The sequence below is a fragment of the Notolepis coatsorum genome (genome assembly GCF_963971535.1).
Source record: "Notolepis coatsorum genome assembly, chromosome: 12".
In the NCBI taxonomy this organism is placed as follows: Eukaryota; Metazoa; Chordata; class Actinopteri; order Aulopiformes; family Paralepididae; genus Notolepis; species Notolepis coatsorum.
The window spans coordinates 78701096-78725583 of NC_140176.1; the positions used below are offsets into that span (position 1 = coordinate 78701096).

Below are 24488 nucleotides of genomic sequence, written 5' to 3' on the forward strand. Positions count from 1 at the left end.
GTGTGCTTTGGTGGATTTTGGTTGGTCTTCGTCGTTGGGCTCCCTCGGTTCGCTGGCTGTTTTTGGGGCTCGCTGCGGCTTCTGCTGTGTCCCGTGGTGTGAGTGTTTGGAGTCGTGTCTCCTTTGGCGTGGCTGCGGCTCCTGGGGCACGTGGCCTCCGGTCATTCCTCTGTGGAGTTAGGGGGTGGGGATGTGGGATTCACTGGTTACTGGCAGGGGCGCCGGGACCGGGGGAGATGGGGCGGCCCGCAGGCGTGGCATTCCCATCGCCGTGCATGGCGGTGTGAGTGGCGCGCAGGCTGTTTGTGTTTTTCCCTTCGGTCATGACATGCTTTATCGGGGGGGGTGTCTTGGATGGGGATCTGGTAGGGATTGATGAGTGTGGGGTGTTTGGGGGACTGGCTGTTCCGGGGGGGGGGTTCACATGCCTTCGAGCGACATTGTGCTTATTTTATGCCTATTCTTAAGTCTGCACGTTTACATTGCACTACTTTTATTGTCTTTTATACCTATTCTTATGTCTGCAATTTATGCATTGTTTTTTATTCTGTCAATTGTGTGCTGATTTTATGCCTATGTTCATTTTATACTAATTGCTGTGGGGCACTCTGGACTGCGGTCCATGTGTGAAAAAAAGTACTATATAGATAAGTTATTAATATTTATTATTGTTATATTTTAGAAATGTGTGCATTGAAATGAGGGTGACCTCAACTGTCTTTTAGAGAATAAATAAAGGTTTGTATGTGACTGTGGACCGGGTGTATAGGACAAGCTGCACGCCGGGATCCTGCATGTTTTTCGGCTTCACTTTGATGTGTGTTACTGTATGTGTGTGTGTGTGCGCATGTGCATACGTATTAGTGTCAACATTAGTGTCATTACGGTTGTGTGTGTGTGTGTGCGTGAATGTGCACGCATGGCGGTCTCACCTGTAGGATTACCAGAGTAAGGATTAGTGAAGTTGCAGAGCAGACACAGAGAGGATTACTACCCCTGTTCCCTCGGCCTGTAAGAGGCTTTCTTCCTTTCATTACTTCCTACTCCCATCGCCGTGGCAACTGGACCCAGTGGGCGACCTAGCGGGCAGGTTGACCTGGGCCCACGTAGGAATAGGGGCTCTGGTCACCTTGGAAACCGGCATAGCCATGGGGCATAGTGGTCAGGCAGCCAGACAGTGGTCCATAGGTAACGCTCTCCTGACCATACGAAAGGATCATGGGATGGATGGATAGAGGCACGAGGCCATGGCTGGACTGGAGGAACTGTTATAATAATATAATAATAATTAATGACATTTATGTGGGTCTTGAGGATGTGACTGGAAAATTGAGAGACTCAAGAGTCCCTAATGCGAGGTCTAGGATTTAGTAATTTTCATTTGCTATTTACATCCTTATTACTTATTCGTGACTTTGTTCTTTAACACTTTGAGTGCCAGCCACGGCATAATTCGTTATTTCATGCCAACCGTTGCGTGCCAGAAACGAGATATGCCGTTTTTAATCGTTATTTTTTTTATTAGCGATTTCCATTCATATTTCATCAATCTAGCCCCACGTTACCACTGGCACTCTCTCTGAGCTTGAATTGGGAAAATACCGCCCCCTATCGTCTCTCCGGATGGTATTGCACCGGATTGGACTGAATGAAACTAGAGATGTTCCGATACCATTTTTTCCTTTCCGATCCGATTCCGATACCAGTGCATACATTAAAAAAAAGAAAGTATAAAAATTATATATATATATATATTTTTTTTTACAGATACTGTTTTATATATACTGTTTTTTTTAGTAATAACTAGAAAGTAATGGTATTTATTCAACAGGTGATTGTATAGATTTGTATTAGTATCATTAATCAATGAGTATGGGGCTGCAGCACTGCAGATATACCCTACTCTAGATCCACTCGCTTTGCACTCGCTACCCAGTGGCTCTGCAGATATACCCTACTCAGTCTACAAGCTCCGTTGAAGTAGCAGAGGAACTGTTGTGATTTTTGCACAATAAATATTCAACATTCTCTTTTGAGACTCCGCCTCAGACTCTTATCATTTGGCACTAAAAGCTAAACATTGTCGCCGATATGGCTGTCCGCAACATGTCATTAATTGTGTACGCGACGTGCAATTGTGCAATGACGACATTAACGTGAGCTACTGTAGGTTAGCTAGCATGAGCTACCGGTATACGGAAAGACCATAGAAGACTGTAACGTTACTGGTGACATTGTGATTTAACTTGGAATACTCCTTTGCCAACTTGCTGTACTTTGCTTGCAGGTCTGCAGCCATTATTGCTGGATTATGAATAGCCCCAACTTTAGCCAAGGTAACGTCAAAGCTAGCTTTCAGTTAGCTGTTCAATGCTAATAACACCAGCCACCAAGCAAACTCATCAGAGCTCCCTGTCAACAGCGCTCTGTCGGGACGATGGCATTTTAAGAAAGTATCTGCTCTGCTGTTAAAATGACAAATGGCAATTGACACTTTAATTCACGGTCGATTAAGCACACGTTTGTTTTATAATGCTCACTCAGCGAGTAGGGTATATCTACAGAGCCCAACGTCCGCAGTGTTGTTGATAAATTACGTCATATGGTATCGGAGCGCAACATTAGAGGGTACTCGCCGATACCGATACCAGCATTTTAGGCAGTATCGGCGGCATTTCCGATACTGGTATCGGTATCGGAACAACTCTAAATGAAACGCATGGGAAAAAAAGAGTCCGGATTCCACATTTTACTTGTCAGGCATGTAATCCGAGCCGATCCCATTCATTGCCCACCAGAACAGCGTGGAATATCTGTTTCGACCACCCAGCGTTGGACCAATAAACGTGATCGATATTTGGAATGGCGATCAGGAATTGGAATAATCTTTTTGGAGAACATCTGATCTGAGATAAGGAATCTATTTGACCAGTCTTGGGATAATCAGAGCTATTTTTACCTATCATAGCTGTCAACATTGGGATTTGAAAAAAACTGAAGATTTCGCCCCCGCCCCCTCCCAATGTAGTCTCCTCCCCCTCGTATGTATATATTTTCTGTTAGGATGTTTGTTGACAGCTGCTCTCTGCTGAGCTGCCTCGTCGCTGCCATCTGCTGGTCAAAACCTGTATGTACCCAAGGACTGGGTGAACTACTAATTGCTACATTAAATTAATCAGATACCTGGTTGAAAGTGAAATGCTGTGTACATCCCTGCATTAAATGAATGGAAGTGTCAGTGTTTCTGTAGAGGAGATGGAACGCCTGCTCTTGTCGGCACTGCACAGCTGTGGAATCGCAAGGCCATAGATTTAGAATAGATAGAAAGGGCACATAGTGGTGTATCATAATTAATTTGTTGAATACAATAGGATTTTTATAACGTTGACACAAATTAAGGAATATTTACACTAAGTTCTCTTTAACCTCTTATGTAATTCATTCATTCATTTAATTGTAGGTACTGTTTATATTGTACATAGTCCTGTGTGTTGTATATTGTGTCCTATGTTACTTTTGTGTTTATTGTCTCTTTCTATATACACCGTGGGAAGGGGGGCACGTAATTGAATTTTTCTATATGTCTTGCACAAATTGGAAAATGACAAAGTTGAATTTGACTTTTAACATGTGTCTATAGTGTCAGACACTAATTGTAATGTTAAAAACGGATACTGCCTCAATGTATCAACTTTAAACATACACTAAATGTTAATGTTAGAAATGTTCATTTCCATTATTTCCACCATGTGCAACATTTCCCAATCAACAGCAATCAACTCCAAATCTGTGCTATGAGCTCAATTCTCCCGGTGCATGCAGAAGTAGAATTGCTGTCTTGTTTTGGATGAATGAGTAGAAATGAAAAACGGAAATCTTGTTTTATTAAAACACTTTCAGTTTGCTTGAAAGCCCTCGTTTTCAAGGGGAAAAAAAAGATTCTGTGATAAACGCCCTGTACTGTAATATTCTAGAACGTTGTCATTTTTCTGCCTATTTATGAATCGTTTTCAAATAAACGCTAGATTATCGATAGTATATATGTATGTATGCACGCTGGTGCCGCAAGCTGAAAATCGATTCTCTTAGTTCCTGATCGCTCGCACAGTCAAACAGCCTGGGGGACACATAGGGGAAAAGCTTATATCTCTGTGAAAACAGGTCTGATTATCCTAAGACTGGTAAAATAGATTCCTTACCTGAGATCAGATGGTATCCAAATGGATTATTCCAATTCCTGATTGCCATTCCAAAAATCGATCCTGTAAAACACATATTACACAATGTGCTGAGGGTTCAGAATGAATCTGATCGGCTCCGGTTACATGTATGCGTGAGAAGTAAAATGTGGATTTCGGAGTTTTTTTACACATCGGTATCGGTCTGATATCAAGATAGGGCCGATATGGGCCTATATTTAAAAAAAAAAGTATATATTTTTTTGTTGCTTTAAATATTTCTTTTTTTTTTACTTGTTTTGGTCTTAAATAGTTTCAAAATATCAGTCATTTCTGAAAATATAGTTTTGTGAAAAAATAGCGTTTTGGAAAATAGCTCTTTATTTGATTGTCATAAAAAAGTTTTCTATACAGAGATATCGACATCGGTAAATATCGGTATCGGCCAGAACAGCAATATTAATATCGGTTATCGGTATCGGCCACAATTTTCACATCGGTGCATCACTAGATGAGGGTCTCTGCCACGGAGTCAGTGAGTGAAGGCCGGAGTCTGGAGATGTTTCTGAGGTGAAAGAATGTCATTTTTTGTGACAGACTTGATGTGGGACTGAAAGGAGAGTGTAGAGTCCAGTAGTACACCCAGGTTGTGGACTTCAGGGGGACGGGGAGATGGAGCAGCTCTGTCCATGTCCAGAAGCAGACCTTCTGGAGCAGCACCTTGGGAGCCACAACCATGAGTGTCTTGTTGGTGTTGAGCTTGAGAAGGTTTGATGTCATCCAGAGTTATTATATTTCATGTAGGCATTTGACAAGGGGACTGAGGAGGGAGCTGAGATTCATATTCAGATTCCTTTATTTAGCCATTTGTGTAAACACATAGGTAATTGTTGCGGCATTACAGTGTATGCATTTCCCCTCCCCCCCACAATAACAATAACAACAGACACAGGACAAAAACAGTGCAGTGGAGGATTCATAATTTAAATAAAATATATATAAAGTGTAAAGTGCAGAGTTCCAGTTAGACCAGTGCAGCATATTGCCAGTGTCATTGTGCCAGTGTCACTTGGGACGGGGGGCCTGAGTCATTGATCAGCCTGGTGGCTGAGGGGGAAAGCGGCATGACTCCACGGAGGCCACCTGGGTGCCGCCCAGCATGATGGGAAGTGGCGGGGCTGCTTTCCTCTGGAAATCCACCACCATCTCCACTGTTTTTTGAGCATTGAGCTCCAGGTTGTTACAGCTGCACCAGGTCTGCAGCCTCTCGATCTCCCTCCTGTAGGCAGACTCGTCCCCCCTGGAGAGGGTGGTGTCGTCTGCACATTTTTACGAGCTTGACAGAGGGATGGAGAGAAACGCAGCTGTTGGTGTAAAGGGAGAACAGTAGTGGGGACAGGGACAGGACGCAGCCCTGCGGGGCACCGGTGCTGATGGACCTAGAGCTGGAAATGCTCTTCCCCAGCTTCACCCGCTGAGACCTGTTGGACAGGAAGTCGTTAATCCACCTGCGAGTGGAGGCGGGCACCTGCAGCAGGGATAGCTGGTGCTCCAGGATGGGTGGAAGGATGGTGTTAAAGGCCGAGCTGAAGTCCACATACAGGATCCTAACGTAGTCCAGATGTTCCAGCGTGTAGTGCAGAGCCATGTTCACAGCATCCTCTGTGGATCTGTTGGCTCTGTACGCGAACTGCAGCGGGTCCAGCACAGGTTCTGTAATGAGCTTCAGGTGGGCCAGGACAATGCGCTCCAGGAACTTCATGACCACAGAGGTCAGGGCGACAGATGGTAATTAACATAACACAAGGATTCAGTGTCCTCTGACGGCATCACGGAAGGAGATACTCAAGCTCATTAACTCTCAATAACCGTCAAATTAAATGAACGTGTGCAAAACAGTTTAGAGCCTTGAGATATGTGTGAGATTATGCGCAGAATAAATCGTTTTTCCGGTGAAGTGCCCCTTTAAATAGCAGAACTGAATGTTTTGACACATACAGTCTGCGTCTATTAGACGAGGCAGGATTCAATCCGTTGACATCTCGAACGCAACGTTTCACGGCGTTTAGAATATAATGCCGGTGACTGGGACCCCACAATAGATGCTGAGGGAGATGCGGTGTTAAGTCTCCGACACGCGAGTCTCGTGCTGATTGAGGGTCCGTTGAAATATCCTCTGCCATAATGGGGGGGAAAGCAGATGAATTATGCAGCCCGTCTGCTACATCCATTATTCACGAGCCTCTGCGAGGTCCGCTTTTTAGCAGTGAAAGGTTGGCAGTGGCCCAGGTGAGCTTGAGTTCAGCACAACCCAAATCACAAGGCTGGTGTCGGGTTAGCTCTGTTGACGAGCTTTGTATGCTCGAATGCTTGATTACTTGAATACTCAAGTGTTTTTTTTATTTATTCGGTTACTACCAAATACGTCCACCAAAAGTGCCTGTTTGTGCCAATGAAACAGAAAACTTGCTTTGAAATCTCGCTCTGAAATTCTGCTTGATGCTTGAGTTGTTGCTGGAAGCTGGAAGCTGTGGAGCAGGGATAGTACACACTTCACGTTGCTGCAAAACGTTTGTTAGCTTAGCATCATCCAAAAGATAATAACAGCGCTCACCGCTGATGGCGAAAATGATTGACCACCATTGTAGCCAACGAGCGTCTGCTCCGAAAGCGATCCCAGACGGGCACTCAGAGTGGGGGAAGGTGACACAAGAAGACGAAGTTTGTTGTGACTCGAAAGGCGAAATAAAGGCAGTGGACATGGACGGCCATTTTGGATAATCACGCTGAATTATTGCGGTACACACATAACAAAAACCTTTGTGAAACACTCATTTTCCGTGGGATTTTATAAACGTTGGACCTGTATGACTATAAGACTTCAGGCTATGGAACCGTTATGTTTTCCAGCTCCTACCTCTCAGCTGGAACTTAAAAACAGGCACAGAAATGTGAGTACACAAAACTTTTACTTCAGTGTGTTCAAACCTCTGTTACTCTATTTCATTAGCACTCAAAGTGACTTTTCTTTATTGTGTAAGAAACTTCGGAATGTTACCTTTCAAAAGAGAAAAGGTCCTTTGCGCTATATATATATTATTCCTAAAATTGCTGCACTTTGTTAAAATTGCATTGATCTGACCGTTGGTCTGTGTAGTAGCTAATAAACAATATTTTGCTGCTTAAACGTATGTATAATGTATATTCATTGATTCACTTGTATACCAAAATCCATTTGAATTGAAAATGTTTTGCTTTTCGCATCAAATATTGATATGCGTTTAAAATGTGATTCATTTAGATTAATTAACTATAAAGTCTCGAATGAATTCCTTAATGTTTTAATCGAGTCCCACCACTAGTCATTTTATAGTGTTTCAGCAGCGGCTTGTGTTTTCACCCCACCAGCCTTTGTCAAGAGCTTTCTGTTGATCCCTTCGAAAACACAATGCGAACTTGCAATAATTAGTGAGGATGAGTTTTGACTCCACAGTGGTTCATTATAGAGCTAGTGTCGAGTGTCAAGATATTTCGTAGTCTAGTCTAGTCTGGATGACTGGTGTGATGGAGTAACCTGGGCTATCCGTACCTGATATACTGTATTGATTGCCCAGATTCTGTCCTATCTGCACCACTCTATGGTATCTGTACCACTGTGTGTGTCTCTGGTTTCGTATGAACGACACTTACGTTGAGGATAAAGCCAGTGAAAGCACATATTGACCTGCCCTAGTATAGGGGCATGTCTGTTTGCTAACTAACTAGAGTACATGTTTTGGTTGTACAGAGAGTAGAGCCATATGAAATCCGCGATCACGGAATCGCGGACGGAATCGCGGAATTGAGCAATAAAAATGGAATTACCTGTAAAACGTGGAATATTGCAGAATTTGCCATAATTTGGACTGTAATTCCGTTTTCGGGATAACGGTGGAACGTTTGGTGCAAAGCAAACATGACCGGGACGCTAAAGCGTGTTACACCGCGCGCGTCACTTCCACACTGCTTCACAACAACACAGCAATGTCCAAGCGTGTAGCTGCTCCGGTATTAACAGCATCCAAAAAGCTACGAAATACCACACTAAACCCTAAATTCAGAGCAGAGCAATATCCTAATGACTTTTATGCCTCCGGTGATAAGGTGTTTTGCTAATTCTGTCAACGTTCCGTGGACTGGACCCGCAAAAACACTTGCGACACTATTGTGAAATAGCTATAACGTTAGGTCATGATAGCTTCTAGCTAAATCTAGTGCACCCATCCATTTGTTTAATGCAAACGATTGTCATTATACACTGCCCTTTATAAACTAAATACACTTAAATAGCTATGTAACGTTATAGGACTATAGATGGAAATGATAGCTTCTAGAAGTTCTAGCTAAATCTGGTGCACCCATCAATTTGTTTAATGCAAACGATTGTCATTATACACTGCCCTTTATAATCTAAATAAACTTAAATAGCTATGAAACGTTACAGTACATAGGACTATAGATGGAAATGATAGCTTCTTGCTAAATCTAGTGCACCCATCCATTTGTTTAATGCAAACGATTGTCATTATACACTGTCCTTTATAAACGAAATAAACTAAACTAAAGGTGCCTAAATTATGCATTACTATATTTCATCACAATATAATAGATATAGCTAGGTTACTGACATTGTCATTGTGATAATGTCAGTAGTAGCTAGCTGTATCTATTGTTTACACTTGAAATATGTATTTTTATTTTGTCACAATATTAATTGAAAAATATTGTGTAAAATTGAACTGTATTTCTGAGTTGCAGCACTTAAAAACATTAAATGGACTGTTATATCTTATTCAATTGTGGACATTTATTCATTCCCACTTATTAGACACTATTTCTGATGGTAAAATGAGCATAAAAAGCAAAATACAGAATTCTGAAATATTAAAACGGAAAAAATGGAATTTGGGAAAAAATAAAATGGAATTTGGAAAATAATAAAACGGATTTCATATGGCTCTAACAGAGAGGAGGATCCGTAGTAAATAACACGACCCACAGTCTCTGTATCGGCAAACCCATACACTCTAGTTACCAAGCCAATAGCCTAAATAGTATGACTGAGCAATTAATCCAATTTCATTTTCAATTAAGATTTCAATTAACGATTATGAATATAAGATAATCGACTTTTAGCCAAGTCATGTTAAATCAGGTCATGTTTTTAAGTAAGGTCATGTTTTTAAACCAGGTCATGTTTATTAAAAAAATTATAATTAAAATAAATATTTGGGGGGGGGGGGGGGCTTTCTGTATTTTTCACCCATCCCAATTTAGTCATTATGCCAATTCCCTGGTCGTTGCGCGCATTGCCCCACTGTCGGCCTGGGGAGGGTGTCGACTATCGCATGCCTGCTCTGATACATGTGGAGTCGCCAGCCGCTTCATTTCACTTGACAGCGAGGAGTTTCACTGGGGGAACGTAATGCGTGCGGAGGTTCACGCTATTTCCCCCAGATTCTTCTCCCCCGACCGACCAGTAGGAGTCGCAGTTTACAACGACCAGGACACATACCCCACCAGCTTCCCACCCGCTAACACTGCCAATTGTGTTAGTAGGGACGACTGACCAAGCCGGAGGTACCGCTGACAGCAGCCAGGTCATGTTTTTAAACCAGGTCATGTTTTTATTTTTCAGTTGAATTATATTAAAATGTCAAGGAAATCCCCTGTTACAAAGACTTATCGTGTTAAATAATCATGATCTCAATATTGACCAAAACAATAATTTTGCCATAATCGAGCAGCCCTACTAAATGGTCTCACAAGCAGAATGGGCAGCAGCCAGCCGTATCTGCTCGCTGGAGGTTGAGGTCAGGCAGGATCAGTCTGGTTTCACCTGCTCAGGTGGCCACGGCATGTCATGTCTATATCGCACCTGCCCAGGTAGCCCGGAGAGTTGTCATGTGTGTGACTTGACCTGGAAGAGATCCGCTGTTGTCATGTCATGTGACCCCCACCCCCCAGCAGGGGTGTTCCCACTGACTAGACAGCATCAGTAATGAGTTACGGAGAGGTGACTGTGTGCCTCTTCTCCACCCCATCAGAGACGAGTAACAGAGCCATCGATCTGTCTGAATCACGGCTCAGAGTGGAGCTGCTGAGAGGCCAGTATCGACCTGCTTTGAGAGAAAGGTAGAGTGTAAATGATGGGAAAGAGAGAAATGGAGGAGAAGAGTGGAGAAATACATTAAAGGCAGGCGGGAACGGAGGTGGGAAGTGGAGATAAAACAGGAGAAAGGGTGATGGCTGGAGAGTAGTTGCGAAGGAGTTGAAAGCTTTCGGCAGACAAAGTAGGGAAATGTAAAAAAAAATAAAAAGAAGATTATTTCAGAAAATACTCTTTTTCATGCACAACCTGTTTACAATAGACTTTGGACAAACAAGTACAGTTCCGAGAAACATTCAAACATCAACAAACATATGTACAGTACACATGCACAGTAAATTTCGCAGAGTAAATTTGACTCAAACTGAGTCCATTTGAGCCCAAGTGAGTAAAATTGTACTCAGTTTGAGTAAAAATTTACTCAGCGAAATTTACTGTGCAGTATATCAATTAAAACAAGTACAAGCAACATCTGAAATATCAGAGTTAAAAACTTCTAACGGAATGAACTTCAAACGGAATTTCAACGCTTTTTATTAATCCCCTCAGGGAAGTACAGGTGTCATAGCAGCAAGAAGGGTAAACGGTAGACAAGTATCTAAAACCCATTCTGCCAAGCTCACTTTTTTTTGTGGTGTATCTAAAGCAAAGTAATCCTGTGACCTAGTACCATATGTGCTGTATTTAAAAGCAATCAAAGAGCAGAGATAATAGGGAAGGGAATTCATAAGCAGAGTGTTGTGAAGGGCCAGATTAAAGCTGAGAATCTACATTTATTGTTTTATATACCTTGTATATTATTTATATATACACGTTATATCCCTTTAAGCCTGCGTTTGAATCATAGTAATATTCGCTTTCCTTATTGGATAACGCTAGCGGCGCCAGACCGCAAGCCCCCAAAGTCAGGTTCAAAGGCGAGTCCGGGCCTGTCGCAACATGCCCGGAGACAGCGCATTGATTCGAGACGAGAACTGAGGTTCGGCACTAGATAGCCACTTAAGTATATATACGGCGGCAGGTGCGAACAGTAGCTGTTCATCAAGTTCATTCATCTAGTAATGTAGTGAGAAGCAGTTCGTCTAACAGAGCGTTGAGAACCACGTGCGAAGTGAATAGTAAAAGTGTCAGATTTAATGCAGTAACGTCAAGTTCGACTTAGCTTAATGTGAAGTAAAGAGTCGTTAATTATTGTGTATCGTGCCAACAGCAGTTCGTTCGTGTGCAGCATTACCCAGCAGTTCGTTCGTTTAGCTAGTGGACCTTAGCCAGTGCGCGTGGACTAAATACATTGGTACCAGCACACGAGGAGGCCTAGTCGGAGAACCTACTGGACATGTGCACATGGGAACCGACGGCGGCGACTGCAGAACCAGTATTGGTTGGATTATATTGATTGTGGAACGTAGGGCTGGGCGATATAACGATAACGATAAATATCGCGATATATTTTAATAATCGATATCGAATATCGAAATTTAAAAAAAAATCGATTTTTTTTTTTTTTTTTTTTTTTGTGACCTGCAACATGGCAGTGGACAGACCTGTCTTTCTTGCCTGCAACTTAAAGTAATGGCTTTGCTTGTCCAAATGACAATACTGACCAAATTGAGATTTATTTTTCTCTTGTCCATTTATTTTGTTTGCTTTCTAATTTAAAATACATTTTGAAACCGTCTGTACACGGTAGGCTATGTGTGCTAGCAGAACTAGACTCCAGTCACGAGTCACAGTGGACATGTGCGGTGGTTTGTCCACCAAAAAAGCGCCAAAAGATCGAAAATAAACTAACAGAGCCAGAACTGTTCAACTCCTCTGGAGCCACAGCCAGCAGAGAAGCCGGTTTACTTTTAAACCAGCTGCAGTCTGAGAACTGGAGTGTGAGGGGATGTAACACTAAAGATGGCGGCAACAACAAAGAATTGCTGCAAAATAAACATACATCTGTTGTTTAAAAAAAAAAAAAAAAAAAAAAATGTAATACTTATAACAATTCGATAATTATCGATATCGAGAAATAAAATAAAATTATCATATCGTTATCGCGATATGATTTTTTTCCATATCGCCCAGCCCTAGTGGAACGTACTACCTGGAGAAGAGCATCGTTAATCTCCACTGTCGTTTGGATTTAACCACCCTGAGGATCTACATTCGGGCTGGCCTCATGGACCGAGGCTAGATGGCTATCATCATTGCTATCGGGCAATTGGATTACAGTTATTGCTTTTGATGCTGAGCTTTGGATTACAAGGACTGGCTTCTGTACGTGAATCCCCTTCTTCTTCAATTGATCAGACTGAGTATCCGAACATTCCTCTCTCCTCCAGAGCTTACAACTCTGGGAGGAACCCATTGTCTCCAGCGGTACCAGCGTTGCCCCCTATAATTGCTATCCTACGCCAGGCAACGTTAGCCTAGTACCCCATCGTAGGAATTATTCTATTCCCATTGACTTATGCTACTGACTGACTTATGCATATTCTTCGCCATACAAGCGTGACCCTAATTCTCATATCTGTACATTTACTGCATAATAATAAATACCTTCAAATGATATTTCTTTGTCAGTGCCGTGTTATTATGAGTGTCTGCCATATTTAGATGTACTGTCTGGCCAGTAATTAAAGTACATAACTAGCAGTGGTTTAATCTATCACAATCTTTAATACAGTCAGGGTTTTGTAACCCCTCAGTTACACAGAGCCTTATAGATAAATCAAATGCAATGCATATCCCTTCTCTTTGTTAAAGAAGGCCATCCTACCTTTTCATATAAAATAGAATGGCGAGAACTGCATTTCTAGTGATAAAACGCAGTGCTCTATGATCAGCATGGAGGGCTTTTATGGTGGAGGGAGAGGTATGCATCTATAGAATGTAATAATTAAATGAAATAATGAAATACAGACATGATTGAACCCTTGCACTGAACCATATATGTAAAGGCCATATGAGTGTTTTGGTTATTATTATTATTATTATTATTGATTGGATTTAGATAAAGTCATTGAACTGTCGTATTTGTCATAATAGGGCATTCTGGAACCTAGAACCTTCTAGAGCGTTGTGGTGTCATAATAGACTTTCTAGAACATAGAACATTCTAGAACCACAGTATGACATCATGATAGAACGTTCTGGAACATTCGTGAGGTCACTACAATAACAACACACAATATTTAGGAAAGTAGATTTAGGACCACTTCTGTAAAGAAAGACTTTGCAAATAAACCATTTGAATATCTTTAATATACACGGAGCGGCTGTGGACATTGCTTTTCTTTATCAATGGACGTACTACTCACAAGTAAGTAATTTGACCAGTGGAGTGGAGCCCCGGCCCGCACAATATATGTCAGTTTTTAAATGTTTTGGATAGCCTATGTATTTGCAGTTGTGAAGTTAATCTGTGATATATCAGACACTACTCAACCTCTACTCTCTTTAACTATGAGTGAACACAACACTCTAATTGACCATCTTTAGATAATAAAGTACTCAACCTCTACTCTCTTTAACTATGAATGGACATAACACTCTAACTTACTATATATTTAGATAATAAAGTACTCAACCTCTACTGTCTTTAACTATGAATGAGCACAACACTCTAATTTACCATCTTTAGATAAAAAAGTTTGAAAACATTGGTCCTCATTCACGAACGGATTTACGAGAAAAGTTACGAGCAAATTTGATAAAATCAACGGTTCCTTCTCGGGGGTTCGCTCGTAGATAAGAGCAGGATTTACGAGCTCGGAAATTCAATTGTAAGTCGGACAGACTGGTGTGTGCCGTGTTCTTAACACTTTGAGTGCCAGCGACGCTATGTGTCATTAGTTCATGCCGACCGTTTAATGGCAGCAACGCTATATAGCGTTTGTTTGTAGTTTTTGTTTTTTTTATTAGCGTGGAATACATATTTACAGTACCCAGCGCTGAATTAATAAACGCGATCGATATTTGGAATGGCGATCAGGAATTGGAATAATCTTTTTGGAGAACATCTGATCTGAGGTAAGGAATCTATTTGACCAGTCTTAGGATAATTGGATCTGTTTTCACAGAGATATCAGCGTTTGCCCTATGTGTGTGTGTGTGTGTGTGTGCGCGCTGATCAGGAAATGAGAGAATAGATTTTTCAGCTCGCTTCTCTAGCGTGCATAAGTACACATATACTATCGATAATCTAGCGTTTATTTGAAAACGATTCTAAAAAAGGCCGAAAAATGACAACGTTTTTTGTGTATTCCAGAATATTCCAGTAAATGCCGTTTATCACGGAATCTTTATATTTTCCTGAAACTTTCAAGAAAACGAGGGCTTTTCAAAATGCTATAAAACGGAAATGAACCAATTAAAAAACAATCTAGACAATGTTGACTGCAAACAAGTCATTGATACGCGACGGCCAGATTAGACACATAGCCATAATTTAAGACATAGATTATGCGTTCACAACGCTATCATTGAAGTGGGTGCTGGCATTCAACCATGTTTTACCATGTTCACCAGTGGCATCCAAAGTGTTAACGGCTTAATTTTGGAGAGCGCGATTGCGTTCACGTCGATTCCGACATCCTCGGAATTAAATAATTATAATAATAATAAATGACATGCCTCAACAAGGCATCGTGATGTGAAGATTAAAGGAACAATGAGAAAGGTGTTGTACAGTGAAAGCCATTGAAGCGAGGAGGGAAAGAGATGGTATGCTGTAAAAACAAAGAGTAAATATTAAATATAAAGTTGACATCACTCCTATTTAGTTGATTCAACAAAAATTTGAAATACCGCCTCACCAACTAGTAGCCAGTGGGGGCTTAAGAGTAGGAGGTGGGGCTTAAGAGTAGGAGGTGGGGCTTAATAGTAGGAGGTGGGCAGGGGAGGAAACTAACTTTTTGGCTTACCAGCCAACTGGCGAGTATCTGATTTTTTTTACCAGCCAAACAGATTTTTTACCAGACAAAAAAAATCCCTAATTGTGATAATTAGCGGTGGTCTTACGACAGTGCTGTGAAGTACCGTCAAGTGTTGTGGTAACGTCAGTTGGGTTGGTGTGCTGTTGTGCACAGTGCACTGGTTGAGCTAGCCCCTTTCGTGACTGCGATGTGCAAGCCAGGGGCTTTTGAGCATGAAATAAAATGTCTAACCTTACGTCGTAGTCCGGTGCTTTTTTGGAAACATTATAGTCATAACAGATACACCTAGCTGGCTGCTTTGAGCACACGGGGCTAACGTTAGCTAGCAAGCAGCTATAGCTAAAACGCTAACTAGAAGCTAACCACTGTATACAGTTCCAGTAGACTAACATTACACCTCTGTGATTTAAATGTGTCCTTAGTAACTTATACTCGAGGGTTGTACTAGGGTTGGATGCAGTTCCCCGTTGGTCAGTCTGTCTGTTTTCCATCTTCTGCTGTGTTTAACGTTATCTGTTTGCGAGTGCTCCTGATGGCTAGCCTAGTACCGCGGGACTTTTATTATTATATGTCCGCGGGTTGGCCAGTACTGCGCAAACGTTTATTAAACATTATATGTCCGCGGGTGGTCTTGTGCAGTGCTCTCGTGGCACTGTCAACTAAAGCGAACACTCAGAAGACGTGCACCGTTTGCCAGTGCAGTGATTGCAGAATGTTTTATTTTTTTGTATACTCGCCAGCAGGGGAGGAAACTAACTTTTTGGCTTACCAGCCAACTGGCGGGTATCTGATTTTTTTTACCAGCCAAACGTAAAAAATACTAGCATTTGGCCAGTAAAGTGGCCTAATTTCCTCCCCTGGAGGTGGGGCTTAATAGTAGGAGGCTGGGCATCTCCCCTCGCCAAGTCCAACAGCATCACCTGCAAGTCTCTATGACAAACGGTTCCCGAGATACAAAAACTGGCGGGGCCTAGGTGTCGGGGATGAGGCAAATGTTGGCCAATGAAATAGGATCTCCCCCGCTGAGTCCAACGACGCCACCCTACCCGAGTCTCTACGATAAACGGTTCATGATATATGGAAGGGGCGTGGTTTAAGTGTAGGGGGCGGGCAACCATAGACCAATGTAAGGGGATGACTGTGCTGAGTCCAATGACGTCTGTATGATAAGCGGTTCACGAGATATAAAAGAGGTGGGGCTTAAGAGTAAGGGGCATGGTAGAAAGCAGTAGTCTGTACTGAGTTGGACGTTTGTGCCAAATTTGAAGAAATTCCCTCAAGGTGTTCCTAAGCTATTGCGTTCACGAGAATGGGATGTACATGCGTATGTACAGCCCAAATCAGGTCATCAAGTGTCACATTGTCTTGTTCCTTGAATGACACACCGGCAATTTACTACCCATTGACCCCCAGTGCAGTTAGCTGTGGAGTGTGTTCTGAACCGTGATTGTGTCTTATGGCCCCATTGGGTCCTGGGTAATAGCCTGGTAAGAGAGGAGATATGGTGGCTATTATCAGTGTGTGTGCTTGGCTAGACTTCGACCCTTGCTCCCTACAGAGGAAGCGACTTTATGGGGTGCATACCAAGGTTGGATGTTTTGAATGATCATATAGGCCTTTTAAGAAGTACATTTCCTGTTAGCTATTTCATCAGCCATTACCATGAAAGACTTATCACCATATCAATATGAATTTGATATCTAGCCTTAACACATTGGGCGCCATGCATTGTGCCCATCATTATGCCCTCTCTGCCACCGCTGTAACCCTATGGAGATGTTTACCTTCTTTGCAGGACTATAACTTTTTAAATATTATAGCTATATCTGCATTACTATGGCCCATTCAACATCAGGTATCTATCGTTCCGGATGTGGGAACGTTATATTTTTTCATTCATACATTGTTGTGTTAATACCGTCGAGAATATAAGTATGTTTTTAAGCTTTTCTGCTGTAATTCCAAAAACGCTAGTTATAGGCCCTGAAGCATATGATAGATTATCAATTGGCGTTTATTTCCTATACAGTGTATAGTATACACGCTATATTAAAAAATTCAAATGTATATGATCGGTATACATTATGCTTCATCATGCGTGAAGGAAGGGGGGGGGTCGTTTATAATTCCTTGATCGTCAGTAACGGCTTTATTTAGTATGGGTTGATATATTGATCAGACTGATTGCAAACAAAGAAATGGACAATCAAGCTGAAAGTAACGTTAGTGTCCTCTTACCGTTCGCCGATGAGACTGGAGGAAAAAGATCCCAATTATTTGACCTCGATCTGCTAGATCCATTTCCGGTTTGTATGACGCAATAAACGCCGAAATCATATAGATTATTGCATTTCGAAAGCGATCCAAATGCACTCAAGTGTATATATTGATCCACGCCACAATATATCTCTGGCGGAGGAATTTCCTTGATGCAACGATCGCCACTTCCGGTTTGGCGTGAGTGTAACTCGCCTGGCCATCCACCAGGCGGCGGTATTGAGGCGTTGCAATATCAGAACAGGGTGCCGCTGCAGTCCGGAGGGAGGCTGGATGAATTATGAATGCCATGGCGAAAAAATTAAATATTGATCCCAAACACGTGATATGCCGTTGTTGGCGTTCAACGCATGGCGGGCAATAACGATTTACGCCGTTTATGGCGCACAATGTGTTAAAGGTGCTGTAAGTGGTGTTTTTTATTAATGTTTGGTCAGTAACATGGGTCTCCCAGTCCCTCCGCTCTGCAGTAAACTGAAAATATATTTTCTGGTATCCCGTTCCCACTTTATTCAATCAGGAGTGAGAACTCCACATTGGAAAAAATGGTCTGTCAAAAATAAGAGATAAAATTGTTTTAAGAAAATATGTGTTTTAAACAAGTACAAATTATCTGCCGGTACAGTGAGCAAATGGCATGGCAGGATTTCTTAAAATAAGTAAAAATATCTAGGGTTCTCTCTCCTGATTGGATAAAGTGGGGACAAAAATAATCTGTTTACTGCAGAGCTGAGGGACTGGGAGACCCATGTTACTGACCCAACAAACACTGATGGCTGTCAGAATGTAGAGCTATTTAACACTTATTTGAACAAAGAAATACCACTTACAGCACCTTTAACCAGCCGGTATTTCTAGTCACTTGTCTATTGTAAACCAGGCGTGAGTAAGTGACTACTGTAGTCAACACATGTTTCCTCCAGTAACAAGGAGGCCTAGTTACATGTGAGAAAGGAGGGAGAGATGGCTTCATGTGAATGACATGCATGTCTTTTCGCTCAATCATTCAATATTGATGATAAATCACCAGCAGGATCGTTTTACACATCCTCACTCTAAAAGCTAGCGAAGAAAAACAAATTATAGTGAGAAATAGGCTTGTACAATATGTCTGTTTGCCATCGGCCAGGCCCATGTTTACTGATGGAGGAAGATGATCCTATATCCTCATATCCTGCCATTGTTACAGTTTCAATACATGACCGAAATTCAATCTACCAAAACCAAGGCCATCGTTCACTCCTATGAATCATTGATGCAATTAGCCGGCTGTCGTTTTTGATTCCAGACTTACACATACAGACTATACAGGTGTAAGGAAATGGACATAAATTATTACCTCCTTAACTTTAGGATATCCAAAACGCAATCTACCAAACCAAGGTCATCATTCGTTCCTATTAATTATTGATGCAATTAGCCGGCTGTTGTTTTTTTATGTACGCGAATGGATATAATATACCTTCCTTACATGTAGTAGGATATATTGCATATATATACATTGTGAAATGGATTGTATATAGTATAGTAGAATCCATTGTTGATTGGTCCACGATGAGGCCTCTTCATTACACTACAATTCATTAAAATGTCAGATGAGGAAAAAATATTCACACATTCAGATACGGTGATACACACACAGCTCCAATACATTTGAGACTAATTTGAGCCCGTATATAGCCCAGTCAACAACAGGGGAGGACTCGGGACAGTGGAGAGAGAGGCATGATCTCTTGACGGATGGCTCCTCTCTCCAGGCCTGTCATTTGAAACCTCTGTGCTCGCCTGACCGTAGCAGAGAGAGAGACAGACACGGGGCTTCTGGCCCTTTAAATGCCGGAGACCCAGCCCTCCGCGCCGCTGAAGGAGCACCGTAGGAGCCGCCGGGGTTGTTTCTCCAGGGAGAGACTAGTAGGCCGCCGTTGTCTAGCCGCGGTCCCGTCCGGCATCAAATCCGGGAAGGCGATTTAGGGTAGAGAAATACACAGAATTACCGACTTTTTCCCCAGATGACACGGCGGCGGAGTTCAGTCCTCCTCCTGCGGGCTACTACTATCCTTCACACCACGGAGCTCCCCCGGCAGCAGCGAGGCCGAGGAGGAGGGAGGAGGAGAGACGAGGAGTGACTAGAGTAGCCGCGCGGCGCTCCATCTGTCCTCGCCCGGCCCCCGGGCTCCTTGTTGGGCCAGCTGGGTAAACTGTCACCGTCCTCCTCTCTCCGTCCTCCGGACCTGTCTGTCTGCCTCTTCTTTTTTTTCCCCTGTCTCGCCGCTCGCTATTATTTAGCGCAGTCGAGGAGGAGGAGGAGGAGGGTGGAACATGTCCCGGTGCTCAGAGGGGGGTGTGTGGCGATGCTCTCTCGTCGTGTTCGGAGTATCAGAGGAGCAGCAGCTATAGAGATCATCGCAAACGGAGGGTAGAGTCGACACACGCATCTCTTCTATTTTGGACTTTTTTTCTTGGTTAGTAGTGTGTGGGATCATGCATGCGAATGTACCGGGTCTTCTCTACTACTGTGACTATTATGTCGAAGTGCTGATAAAAAAAAACCTGACGAGTGTTATTATTATCGATCGCCAGCTTGCACCAGCATACGGTAGCCTCTAGTGTTGTTGTTGGGGGCGCCTCCACCACGTTTTGAACTGTAAACCACAGTCTCTCCTCCTCCCTCCTCCTGTCTATGTCTCTCTCTGTCTCCCACTCCGTCCTCACACTTACCCAGCATCGCCTCCTCCTCTCTCCCATCAATCGAACGGTGCAGGACCCGCTTGCTCGTCCACCGCCGGTTACCGCAAGGCAGACGATGAGATGTCCGGGACTACTTCCCAGGCGGAGCCCGTAGACGCCACGGCGCGGACGGTGCTGCTCAACCGGCCCCAGACCACTAAGTTCTGTGACAACCATGTTAGGTAGGTTACCTGTGCTTTTAATTGTGTTTTTTTATATTACTGAATGTATTTTTTTTTAAAACATGTTATTTGCTGAATGCACACTTTTAATGTGGTAATTCATCTTTATTCCATGCCTTGTTTTGGGAACTTCAAAAACAGCTGATGCAAAGAAAACGGACATACTGAGATTCTTTAGTTTCACTTGCATACTAATTACAATTCACACATATTGTAATTGTATAGATAAGGCTCTTTAATAACTCACCCATTATGTGATTGTGTACAGAGAGAATGACCAACTTGGGTCCAACTAAAGCTGCTGAAAGCCCTCTGGAGACTCACGTAGAGCAGAAAAGTGCTTAGCTTAACAACTTAACTACACCATTTTACTTAGATCAATAAGATCTCATGAATACTTAAAGCTGTCAATAAAAGGTCAGTAACTACACTCAAAACTTGTGTCTATAAATGACAGTCAGCGCCTTAGGTAATATGCTTAGCTGGTAGAAATGTATCCCGTAGCCGCCGGGTCAAGTCGTGCATCGACAGGGCATGTGCATGGTGGTTGCAAAGCAATTGTGTGAATATATATTTGTATTGATTCACAGCTCTGAATTTCAAATAGGGTAAAGTAAAGAAGGTCTTGTCTTTCTTCTTGCAGAATTGGAAGGATTTTGTTCTCTGTTTCAGGAACAAATCCAGTGTCTTAGGGCGCTTTCACACCAGCCTTGTTAATTAAGCATTGGTTGAACCCCGGTTAGTTTACCCTCTTGGTGCGAGCCCTTTGGGCAGGTGTGCAGTGCAACACAGCAATCGCACTCGGGATGCAGCACCGAAACAACAACTGGACCGAGACCTTGTTGAAGAGGTGGTCTCGGTCCGCTTACAAACTAACTCTGGTGCGGTTCATTCGAGGTGTGAAAGTAACCACGCCAAAAGCAGGAAAAGACCCAAAAAAAAACACACATTTAATTAAGCTGATTGGGCAGTTTTTGTATATTGTTTTGTATATTTCCAAAAATAGTTCATCATCATAACGTTATTATTTTTGCAGCTGGGTTCAAAATAGCCAAATCATGTCATGATACTAAACAGCTTAATTATTTCTGTCGAGCACCTGTTGCACTTTATCTCAAATGTGCGTGCATTTCTCTGTTTTTACATAATTCAGGTGACAGTAGAGACAGTGGCGCATAATTCATTACTGACAGTGAATTGGAAAACGTATAACATTTGTGCAACAAGCCAAGGTGGAGATCACATATTTTTTTTGTGTTGCCAGATTAGATTGAGAACCCATTTTATCCTCTTCATGCATGTACTCCTAATCATTCCTGCACGTCCTGGCAATCCAGAGTAAAGAAAACAGAAACCGCATAAATCTGTGGTGTCGTGTCGCCCTGTCTTCTATATAGTTCTATTATTTCTGAGTCCAGGAAGTGTCTGCGAGTTTCACTTGGATTCTCTGTCTAATCCGTTTAGACGGTGACATTTTGTTGACAAAGTGCAGTTTGAAAGCTAACGAACCAAATGAGAAATGCAACAAATCACAAAGTCTTCTAATCTAAACTCTAGAGCCCCTTTCAGACATGCACTGGACTCCTGCTCTTAACCCTTTCACTACCACACTACTACAGATGGGTAACCTGTAGTGTGGTAGTGAAAGGGTTAACCTGTAGTGTGGTTGTGAAAGGGTTAACCATTTGTCGTGTGGCAGTGAAAGGGTTAACCTTTTGTATTGTCACAGTGAAAGGGTTAACCCTTTGGTAGTGTGGTAGTGAAAGGGTTAAGCACACATTAATCGGAGGGGCTGTATGTCCGAACGTAGAAGAAATGCCCAGATGAAATACCCAGATGAAATACCCAGATGAAATAGTACTCTGGTAATAGTAAAAATCCTCCTTCAAAATGCTACTTAAGTAGAAGTAGAGAAGTATTTGATATTGAATGTACTTAAGTATATAAAGTAAAAGTGTGCATTCTACAGGATGTTTGTGTATTCCAGTGCTTGGGAGCATTCAACCCTCAAACCATTGACCTCTAAAGTTTTATACTGCTCTGATTACATCCTCTTGAAGTTGACAGGCTTCACATTTAAAAGTACATAATCTTCATAATACCTTTTACTTTTGCCACGTTTCCTATGTAAAATCTTTTTCTTCAAAGTAACTAATAACTGGTGGCTTCAGATAAATGTATTTGAGCAAAAAGTACAATATTTCCTTTTGAAATGTAGTGGAGCAAAAGTACAATGTCCCCTAAAATAAAACACCCAATTAAAGTATAAGTACTTCAAAAGTGTACTTAAGTACAGTACTTGAGTACTGGTCCTAAGTTTGCGTAATTACAACCTGCCCCCATGTCCGAACACAAGCGGATGATTGTCCGCAGTATACTGTACATGCATCGAGCGAGTGGGCTTATTGATTGACGTAGACTAACCATGTTCCATACACAATGATGTTCCACACAGATGGCCTTTTCCAGCCGATAGTTAAATGAAAATGTATGGCTTGTGGAAACAATGTATACAGTATCGATGTTATCTTCTTTCTCTTCAATTTGATTCCAGACCAAGGACAAGACACGCAAGGCATTTCTCTCGTGTGTTATGTATGTTCCAAAAGTGACAGTGTGGGTAGGCGTGCGCCTCGGAGACTGTGAGGAGCACAACATTTATATAAATGTACAACTTTGATGTAGTGTTTCAGCCTGTATGAAACGATTATTAAGTGGTCATAATTTGTTAATAGTTCAGCTTTTGCTCAATAATGCTTTGAAATATCAAGTCAAGATGATAATTGTGAAGGAAAATATCATATAAATCTTATATTGCTCCACTGTCTGACTGAGGATAGATGAGAAATATTAAACTCGTCATGCCCTCGCTCTACCTAGGTGTCACCCCGCGCCTAAACCAAGCTCACTATTTCCATAATGTCCCAACACATCTTCCCAAGATAATTGCATGCAATGTGCTCTTATTCTTAAAAAACGGAATTCTGTACAATTCCGCATGGCATGCTGTAGGTCGATGGCTATAAGGACAACTGGTTATGTTCTTACTTGTTATGGACTACTGGGTTATGTTATTAATGTTCTGATCAGCAGAGACATGCTTGCACAAGAGAACTACAAACTCTAAAGAAGAAGAATAATAGTCTCGCAGTTGTACCACAGTCATGGTGTCATTTCACTATCGCTATTTGACACGCCGTGATTCACATGTGGTGCAATTCGGCGACGGCCCGTAATTCTAAAACAGCATAATGTCCGCTTGTGTGTGTGTGTGTGTGCGCGCGCTAACACATGGCTGAATGTTCTGGGGGCATGTGGCTGTATCTCTTCCAGGCAGGGCGGTGGGCGGGGGCCAAACGGAATCTGCCCCCAGTGGGGAATCTCTTTTATCAACGACCTCGCAGCTGTCGCCTACATATTTGATGGTCACGGCTGTGGTTCTAAATACTAGTTGGTGACAGTCGGGCAAACAGTATCATGGTCTGATACAAACTTGACACCACCGGTGTAATTTGTCCTTTCTCTTTTTACCGGTACCTCTTCTTTTATTATGATTTCTATTAGAATAAATGATCTCTGTCTGGCGCCAGGTGGAACATGCTCTGTGGGTGGAAAGCTTTCCTTTTAATGTCGGTAGACATTCATTGATCCTGCCATTACTGTCAGGAGATTCGATTTTGCTTTCAAAGGAGCCTATTTCGGAACTGCTAATAAGATTAAGGCGGGCTCTCACTGGCTTCGCTGATTGGATAACACGTGACGTACCGCCCTTCCCCTGGGCGCTGATTGGAGACGCTTGAGAGAGACTGGCCCCAGAGGCATGGAGAGGCTTTGATGTTCCTGTCTTCCTGTATCTCTCTAGGTTATATTTGAAAGATTCGTTCAATTGATTTAGTTTTACCTCTGAGATTAAAGGCTGAAAGCTTTTATCTCTGCTGCCAGGTCTGCTTCTCTCCATACCCCTTCTCCTTCTCTCCATACCCCTTCTCCTCTCCATACCCCTTCTCCTCCTCTCCATACCCCCTCTCCTTATCTCCATACCCCTTCTCCT

The 24488-nt window shown here is 42.4% G+C and overlaps 1 protein-coding gene across 1 annotated transcript in view; it reads left to right on the forward strand.

Moving 5' to 3' along the window:
* The window catches only part of atp8a2 (ATPase phospholipid transporting 8A2), a gene marked incomplete at its 3' end in the record, with an annotated part of 139130 nt that overhangs the window by 14352 nt on the left and 100290 nt on the right, over positions 1-24488 (forward strand). Inside the window, exon 3 of the mRNA XM_084325904.1 lies at positions 20290-20437. Within this exon, the coding sequence (XP_084182030.1) occupies positions 20290-20437 (148 nt within the window). The remainder of the gene's footprint in view (positions 1-20289; positions 20438-24488) is intronic.